A 9,981-nucleotide genomic window follows, 5' to 3' on the forward strand; every position below is an offset into this window, starting at 1 on the left:
TTAGGTTTCTATGGTCCTTTTCATCACATTGTCATATCCCGTTGCCTTTCCTACTCCTTATGAAATTTAGTTGAAAGCCTCTTAGTGGAGTCAACATTTCTTTCTCATCTTAACCATGACATATTTTTTCTCAAACTTATTAAATCTAATTGTTTTCTCTTGTAGAGAAGTATCACACTACAAATATGCAGTTGTTATGAGATACAAAAAAAAATTGGTTTAGGCTAGAGACATGGATAAGTTCCCTTCCTGGTCTTGCAGAGGACATAGGTGCAATTCTCAGTATCCATATGGTAGTTCACAGTTTTCTGCCACAGTATTTTAGGGGACCCATGCACTTTTCTGGAATCCAAGGTCAACAGTCACAGATGTGGTACACAGGCATACATTCAGGCAAAACACATATATACATAGAATAAATACAAAGACATCTTTTTAAAAAGCTTCATTTATTTCCAAAATGAATCCCCTTATCATCTTTTGTTGTATTATTTCTCTAATCAGAACTTTAAGAACTATATTGAATAAATATGAAGGGAGTGGACATACTTGTCTTGGTCCTGATTTTAGTGGGATTACTTTGAGTTTCTTTCCATTTAATTTGATGTTCGCTGTTGGCTTACTTTATATTGCTTTTATTATGCTTAGGAATGTTCCTTGTATTCTTGAACACTCCAAGACCTTTATCAAAAAAGGGTTTTGAATTTTATCAAATGTTTTCATCATCTAATGAAATGATCATATGATTTTTCCTTTCAGTTTATATATATGATGGATGACATTGATAGATTTTAGTATATTGAACAATCCTTGCATCTCTAGGATGGAGCCAAGCTTTTATTATTTGTAGAAGACATGTTAGTATACATAAGTGATCCCTAATACTCTACTAGGGAACTTGTATAGCTAATATCATCAGTAATGTGACATGATACAAGATCAGATAAAAAAAATCAGTAGTCTTTCTCCATACAAATGGTAAAGAATCTGAGAAAGAAATCAGAGTACTGACCTTGAGCTTCTGCTGCAGGGTCTTCTGTGTTCCACTCAACTCTGCCCTCCCCCCAAGCTCACCCTTTTGTCTGCAAGGTCCTTGGAATACTAAGCATCCTTATTTTTGTGCTGAGGAGTTCCATCCAGACCGGTGTCCCTGTTTCTCTGCTGAGGAGTTCCATCCAGACCAGAACAGTTCCTGTTCCTGCACTGAGAAGATCTGTCCAGAGAGTCAGTCACAGCAAAGATTGGACCAAGATGCCAAGACTATCCTGGCTGCCTTTGAAGGAAGAGATGGGCAGGCGCCAATACAAGAATTCATCCAACAACTTGAAAGGCAACATGACATCAACAGGATCCAGGAATCATGCAACACAAAGAATTGAACACCCTACTCCAGAAGAAGTAGATGATATCAACTTTAAACAGAACATTATGAAAATAAAAGAGAAGAGGGGAACAGAGAAAAATGTATAGCTCAATAAAATCAATAAAAATAGGAACCACATATATGATGGTTTTACACTTGGGTGATTTTAGTAAATGTGTCAACAAGGGGTTTATCATTTTAGGTTCTCCTGGGGACACTGTTCTGCCCCAGTCTCCCACTTGAATATCTGTTTCTGTAGAGCAGAGGGTCATTATTGCCTATAGGGCCAGTAAGAGTGTCATGAATATGACATTAGTTATATATATATTGAAACCAACAGAGAAACCAGGACAGCCTTCTAAGTTCCTCATCTCTTTTGCATCTTACCTAACATCTGGGTTCCTTGCCAGGTTCAGTGGCAGTGGGTATAAAATAGACATCACCCTTACCTTCCATCCTGTGGAAGCTGAAGGTGTTGCAAACTGTTTCTGTCAACAGAGCAATGAACTTTGGCCCACAGTGCTCCAGGGATAAGTAAAACCCCCTGGGTTATTCCTCACTGAAGTTCAGTATCTGAGCTATGTCTGTTTGTCACACATCTCAATGATGTATCTGAAAAATCTTGTTTTTTTTTTGAAAAGGGTAAACCTGTTAAACAAAGATTTTTAAAATAATATATGTGATTATCTATCCATGTGTGCCTTAAAATTTTTCAATTTTCTTCTTTAATTAACATCTCCCTGATACTACTTTCAAAATGTAATTTTTATGTTTAATAGGTTGACAAGACAGAAAATCATTTAATATATACAGGAAAATTTTATTAGACACTTAAATAAAGAGCCTTGAATATTGAAGATTTTTAGTTGTCTTGAAGATACAAGTTGACGTCCTCACTTTAATGCTGCATTTCTACATGTATTAGCTTTAGATTTCAAAATTCCATTTCAGCAGGCCACACACACAAGCTTCCTACAGCTGATTTACTGCCTATTTTCTGATCTGCATCTCTATGTCCATTAAAGAAGCTCATCTATGAATTTACAACCATTAGTTGTTTTTCTACTTGCCCAAAACTACATCTTTCTGATATAGCATTTTCAACAATGTGGCCACATTATCTCCTTGCTTTCCTTCACTTTTTGCCAAATTCTTAGGTGGAGGAGTATAAAGTCTCACCATATATTTTGAACTGACCTGGAAATTGCTATCTAGTACACAGTGACCCTGAATCTGCAACCCACCAGCCTCTTCACCATGCAAGGTCAATTACATGATATCACACTCATCTCCATTTCATATTCTATGTGTTGTTCCGTTGCTGGTACATAAAATCCAGAGACTCAATAGCGAGAGTCATGACCATGGAAGCTTTACTTCATAGAAACTCTGTACTTCTTCATGAATCTCCTTTGGAATTCCATATCATTCAAATATGGAAAAGCTCACTAAAATGATCCTTAGCACCACTTTGTGAGGCACATCTTTATGTTTTTCAGGTTTATGGTCAAATTCAGGATACTAAAACTGTACTTCAGAACTTTTTTCATGGTGTTCAAGAAGTTATCATAAATTCAGTGACTCAACATCTATGATCTGAGCAGCGTTTATCTGCGTCATTTTCTCAGGCCCTTAGAGGTTACAGTCAAAGTATTATTAAGGCTGAATTTTCATTCAAGCATTCAAAAACATCTTGTTATAAGAGCAGCATAATTTTTTTATTTTAATTTAGTCCCACTATGTTTCATAAGATTGCTTTGATTTTAGAAATGTCCTGAATCAACCACTCATGTACCACCCTTCCATGCTGTCCAATGACTTTTACAGTTATTGATGGGACATGCAGTAAGGAAAACTTCAAGGATATAAAAGACTTCAAGGCTATTCTTAACCAGCCTGGAAGAGAAGTTGGCTGAATTCCATTCACAAACAAAGGGGGAAAAGTATTTATAACTTTTCATTAGTGTGCCATGAGCTATTGTCATCAACATCAGACTTCATGGCTTCAAAGCTGGGAAGAAATTAATCTTTGTTGTCTTCAGCAAATAGGTTTGAAGTTAGTATGCAGGGAGTCTTTTCTGAATCAAATGTATATATTGAGTCACAAAGAAAAAGTTAACACACTTATGTGATTTTCATTTTCATTATAGTTAAATAAACCTCTTTGTATATTTGTCCCTTTTTATTATCTATTCATCTGTTGAAAAACACTGGATTGTTTTAAATTCTGACTAATGTGAGCAATGAAGTTAAAAACATGTATGTTGAAATATGAATCTTTTAAGATGACTTACAACTGTTTCATAAAATTACATATTGCAGAAGTAATTAAATCATGTGATGATTTGTTATTACCCTGAGAATCCTCTATACTGAAGTTCACAGTGTCTGCACCAGTTTGCAATCACTCCAGCAGCATATACTTCTTCCTCTTTCTCTGTCTTGCTGTAATTTATTGTCACTTTTGTAATTTCATTTTAATTTATTAAAATCAATTTATTTTAATTCAATATTCAAAATAAGTGGTTCTATATTTTTACTTTGGTATCTAATTCACTGCCCAAAACAATAAGAATTCACAAATTACAAAATCATGTAGACATCACTAACCGACTTCAGAAGAACCCAGGTTGTTGATATTTGGAATCAACATCCTTACCTTCAGTCAAACCCATTTATTGAGAAGAGATTGGAGAAGGCTTATTAGTCTGCTTCACAAATCTCTTCTGAGGATGGTGGAGCTGAAAGCACAATATAGGTTTTGTCTGGGTGAAGTGTTTCTTCTCATGGTGTATAGAACTTATCTGTAATATGTTGGTCCATCATTTTTACACTCATACAATTTCAGACACTTTTCTATTATGATCCATTGTAAAGTAACATGTAATATAAGTTACTATTTTGGAAGTTTACATTTTAGGATATTGTACTGTAGGTGGAGATGGCATTGATTTTACACCATTTTAAAAGGTAACTTCCTCATTTTCTATTATGCTGATTTTTAGGATGAAATATGTGATTCCTGGGCCTTCATTCACAGTGGCATTCATGGAAGAGGGTACTGTGTGCCATGAGCTAATGTCATCAACATCAGACTTTCTGGCTCCAAAGATGGTAACAAATTAAACCTTATTGTCTTCAGCAGATAGGTTTGAAGTTAGTTTGCTTTTAATCACAGCCCAAGGAATCTAATGCACAAGGGTGGAAACTAGACTTCTGGGAAAAGCAGTAACTAAAGATTTTATGACTTTTTCTACTATTCACAATAGAAGACAAGAATTTTTCCTTTTAGTCTCCATGCTCTTCCCTTACATATTGTGAAAATACATGTTCAACTGAAGGAGCCTTTGGATTTATATAACTCAGTCTCCAAGTGTCTTTTGAATCAGCAGCAGTAAATGATATGAATTCACAATCTTACTTCATTGCAACTGTCACAAAGCCAAGTATAAACTTCTGTAAAGATCCAGAGCACAGCACAACTTAGACTCTGACTGGAGCAGAGTTACTTACCTGTCATATTTTTGACCTTGAGATTGGGGACTGCTTTAAGCCACATGCTGTTCCCCTCTTCCTTATGATAGTGTTAGAGGTTGAAAAATGAGATCAGAATATGCCTATCAGAAATAATTTAACATTTTTACTTGAAATATAGATGTATAAAATTATACAATTTATGAAAATAAATGGTAAATACATGCCTCCTAAATCCATATTTAATTTCTAATAATAATATTTGATTAATATCAAAATGTTAATTTCAAATAGCTATTATGATTTTGATATCAAATGTCTAATATACCTTGCAAGTACTTGGTTAATAACACATATTTTGAATGATTGTCACCATGCACAGACTAGATTGGTCTAGAACTTGGACCCTAGGCTGTCCTCAAATGTATAATCCTCCTGTTTATGTCTTTCCAGTTCTGAGATGTGAATTATAACTTACCTTAATGTTTTATTTATTTGTTTTTCTATTTCTTGAACTTTACACATAATACTAGGTTGATAATTTACTTTTTATATATTCTTAAAGTCCAGGAGTGTTCTGTGATTTCTATTATTGCTTCTAATTTTCATTCCAACTTAAATATTTTTTATTTATAGCATCAATCTATGGTATCGTGGTCTATTGATCTCTCTAAACTTATTACTTGTTTTAGGATGGCTCTGTTCCCTTTTGGAGAAAATTTTTCAGTTTTCACTATTTCAGCAAGACCATTTTCACCCAATTTCACTATTGCATTTTTCAAATAAACACTCTTAGCAAATATTAGACTACAGCAAAGAGTTTTTGAAAAAATCAAGTTTGTTTTCTTCCTCTTCTATTTCCAAAAATTTACCATCTTCTTTCAGTTCCCTTAGTTGTGCACGTGATAACTTGTTTGTTTCTGCAGGGCATACCATTGCTTTGAGATTTAAGATTCTCTCATCTCAATGTTAATAATGTTCTCCAGGATTTACAAAGAATAAATTCTGAGCTACTCTTTCTTTAGTCTTGAATCTGGAGCACAGAGTCTTTTGCACTGTTCATTGTCCTCTGTATAAGAGTGGTTATTAAGGTAGGAAAAAATAAGTTTATCCTTAATTCTTTCTTTTCCACCTCCCTCTTTCTCTCTCTCTCTCTCCCTCTCTCTGACATTTTTTCTCCACCATTTCTTCCTTTCATTGCATGTTTTTTACTCTAAGTTTCTTTTGTTGTGGTTTTTAAACATATTTTATCATTTCTATTGTTAAACATTAATTTTTATTCTTAGATAGCTTTCCTAACATTTATTCAAAACAAAATGATTTAAAAATATCGTGGATTTTAAACCAAAGTTGTTTTTAGTTTGCCTAATTGATTTATATTTGAGTGTTGTAAGGTGAAAGCATTCAGTGATTGCTCAACCCGTGATGTTATTTTTCCCTGTTGACTGACACCAACTACTCATACACACTGCCCAAGCACTTCCTTATGTATTTGCTGACTGCTTTGCATGGGCTTCTCCAACTCACCCAACCTCCTAGAATTTATAGACTCAGTAAGCCCTTTGAATGAGAACTGAGAAACATCAAAGAGACAGAGGGAGCAAGATGGTGTCACAAATCTAGGTTATCATGTCCCTGCTGCTCTGGGTGTCTGGTGAGACTTCTTTACATATAAGAAATTTAAAATGTCTGCTATGACAGAATATTCTTACAAAATAATACTCTCATAATATGATATTAAAATGATATTAAGTCACAAATTATGACTGGTTTTTCATATTATTCATCATCATTTTTATTGCTGATTACAGGTACCTGTGCGGATATTGTAATGACCCAGTCTCCAACCTCTCTGGCTGTGTTAGCAGGAGAGAAGGTCACCATCACCTGCAAGTCCAGTCAGAGTCTTTTAGCTGGTAGCTACAACCGCTTGGCTTGGTACCAGCAGAAACCAGGGCAGGCTCCTAAACTGCTGATCTATGATGCATCCTATCGGTACACTGGGTTTCTTGATCGCTTCACAGGCGACAGATTTCACTCTCACAATCAGCAGTGTTCAGGCTGAAGACGTGGCAGATTACTTCTGTCAGCAGGGTCGCAGTAACCCTCCCACAGTGCTTCAGCCTCCATCAAAAACCTCTCTGAGATTCTCACCAGCTGGCTGCACCACACAGCCCTGGACCTGCACACTTCCCCCTGAGGCCCGAGGCTGTTTTGTTCAAGCAGTAATGTAAAAGTTTGAAGAGTCCAGCAAAATATGAATGGATTAATGTCTCTTATGTCATTAGGTATGAAAACACCTTTAAATGAAAATGTTGCAAAGAACTCAATAGTTCTTTCTAATTCCATAGAAATATATTCCATTTCTATAATGGAATCTTTCTATTCCACAAATTCTGCTGCTTGAATAGGAGGGGTTTATCTTTTATATTTCTGGACTTTCAGAGACAAACACAAGATGTTATAGGCAGAAACAATAATGATGGCAAAGGTTTCAAAGTGTAGGAAAAAAATGTTTTTGTTCTTTTTCTGGATTCTGTGGTAATATATTATTATTTTACCAATCTCCATTTCTTTTTTCTTTCCCTTTCCATAGATTATTTTATTTTTATTACATTTTAGTTAATTAAGTAGTCTTTTCTGTGTCTGTGCAAATCTGCATTTGTTTGTCTGTGTATATGTGTGGGCCTGTCTCTAGGTACATATTTGACACAGCATAGTTGTGGAGGTCCAAGAACACTTGGCCATGATTGTGTCTTTGTCCTTTGTGTTTTGCGATCAAAGTCAAGTTTGACATCAGGTTTGGTAGCAAGTGTCTTTGCCATCTAATGCATCTTGCTGCCCCTTAAAATCTTTATTTAAAATTAGTTCATTGTACTCAGTTACATTTTGTCTTTTAACTTATTTATTTTAATATCTTTTTCATATTTTACATATCTATCCCAGTTCCGACTCACATTCTTCCTCCTGGTACACCCACAATCCTCCTATTCTACTTACCATCCATTCCTCAGAGAAGGTAAGGCTTTCCATTGGGAGTCAACATAGGCTGACACAACACTTTAAGGCAGGACCAAGGTCTTCTCCCTATATTTAGGCTGAACGAGACATACCTTTAAAAAAAAGGGCTACAAAAAGACATTTCAAGCACTAGGGAAAAATCCTCATTCCACAGCCAGTGTCCCCACAATCTGCCCAAGACACACAAAGGTGATCAACATTAGGAGGACCTAGTTTGTTTTTATGCATGTTTCCCAACCTTCAGTCCAGAAGCAATGAGCTCCCACTATCTCAGGTTAGCTCTTTTTGTGGGTATGCACATTATGGCTATGACTCCTTTACTAAAATTATTTTCTCTCTCTCTTTGACTGTTCTCTGGAAACTCAGCCTAGAACTTAGCTATGAATACTGCTAAGAAGTACCGCTCCTATCTGTTGCTGGATGAAGATTCTGTGATGACAAAAGTCATTAGTCTGATTGCAGAGAAAGACCAGTTCAGGAACCCTCTCCAATCTTGTTTAGGGTTTTAGCTTGGGTCATCCTTATGAACCTAGGAATTTCCCTGGTTCAACGTTTCATGCTACCCAATAATGGTTCCCAAAATCAAAATATGTCTTTCTTTGCACTCCCTCTCTGTCCTTTTGTCATCTTAACCAACCCTTCCCCTTATGTTCTCCTTATACCTTCCATTCTTAATTCTCCACGCCCAGACTTCCCTTTAAACCTGCCCCATGCTCCCAGTTTTTGTAGTAGATTTTGTCTATTTTATCTTCCCAGAAGATCCACATATGTCTCTCTTTGGGTTCTCCTTTGTACCTAGCTTCTCTGTGGTCATAGACTTTAGGTTGGTTGTCCTTTGCACTACATCTAATTTCCACTTATGAGTGAGTACATAGCATGTTTGTCTCTCTGAGTCTGGGTTACCTCACTCATGATGTTTTTTTTCTAGTTCTATCCATTTTCAAGCAAATTACAAGATATCACTTTAATAAATGACTTAGGAATACTCCACTATATAAATGTACACACTGTCTTTACACATTTATGGACACATAAGTTGTTTCCAGAACTGGCTGTTATAAATATTGTTGCTATAAATGCAGGTGAGAAAGTGTCCTTGTGATATGAAAGTGCATACATTGGAATTATAACTGATAGTGGTATTTCAGGGACTTGAAGTAGATCGGGTTTCAATTTTTTTTCTCTCCAAGATTTTTTTTATTTAAATTCCTTTTTTCAAAGTTTATTAAATTATAAAAGTTTCCATTTCCGTCCCTCCTCCCAACACCCTCCCACTCCCCCACTCCCCCTCTTCCTCCATCTCCATCCCTAAGAGCAGTCAGGGTTTCCTGCCCTGTGGGAAGATCAAGTTCCTCCCCCCTCCCTCCAGGTCCAGGAAGGTGAGTATCCAAACAGACTGGATCCCAAAAATCCAGTATATGCAGAGAAAACAAGTCCCAGTGTCATTGTCAATGACTTTTCAGAAAGACACCGTGCCAGCCACATCCAGAGAATCCTGCCACATTCAGAGAATTTGGTTGGATCACGTGCTCGTTCAGTCCTGGTCCAACTGGCCTTGGTGAATTCTCATTAGATCAGTCCCCTTGTATCAGTGGGTGATCGCACCCCTCGCTGTCCTGATTTCCTTTTTCATGTTCTTCCTCCTTCTTCTCTTCATTTGGACCTTGGGGGGCTCAGTCCAGTGCTCCAATGTGGGTCTCCGTCTGTATTGCCATCCATCTTTGGATGAAGGTTCCCTCTGGTCTTGCCTTCTTTGCTCACGTTCTCTTTCCTTCTGCTTCTCGTTTGGACCTAGGGAGTTAAGTCCAGTGTTCAGATGTGGGTCTCTGTCTCTATCTCCATCCATCGCCAGATGAAGGTTCTATAGTGATAAGCAAAATATTCATCAGTATGGTTATGGGCCAAGGCCTGTTCAGGCACCCTCTCCTCAGTCCAGAGAACAATCTGGGGATCTCTCCTTGGACCTGGGATCCCATTTATAATCAAGTCTCTTATAAACCCTAAAATGAATCCCTTAGTTGAAATATATTCTTCCCTTATCCCATTTTCATCCTTCCTTCCTCCCCCTCATCCCAGTCCCCTGAGCTTTCCCCATTCCTCCCCTACTCCCTTCTCTCCAACCC

At 36.8% G+C, this 9,981-nt stretch overlaps 1 gene segment (V, D, J or C); it reads left to right on the forward strand.

Annotated features, from left to right (window-relative positions):
- Window positions 1-6,416: 6,416 nt before the first annotated feature.
- Window positions 6,417-6,941, forward strand: LOC148121758 (immunoglobulin kappa variable 4-1-like). The segment is given in 2 exon segments: window positions 6,417-6,491; window positions 6,649-6,941. Coding segments are annotated over 2 exon segments (279 nt in total).
- Window positions 6,942-9,981: the final 3,040 nt, after the last annotated feature.

The sequence above is a fragment of the Myodes glareolus genome, chromosome 6, assembly GCF_982192425.1.
Source record: "Myodes glareolus chromosome 6, mMyoGla1.1, whole genome shotgun sequence".
NCBI classification, from domain to species: domain Eukaryota; kingdom Metazoa; phylum Chordata; class Mammalia; order Rodentia; family Cricetidae; genus Myodes; species Myodes glareolus.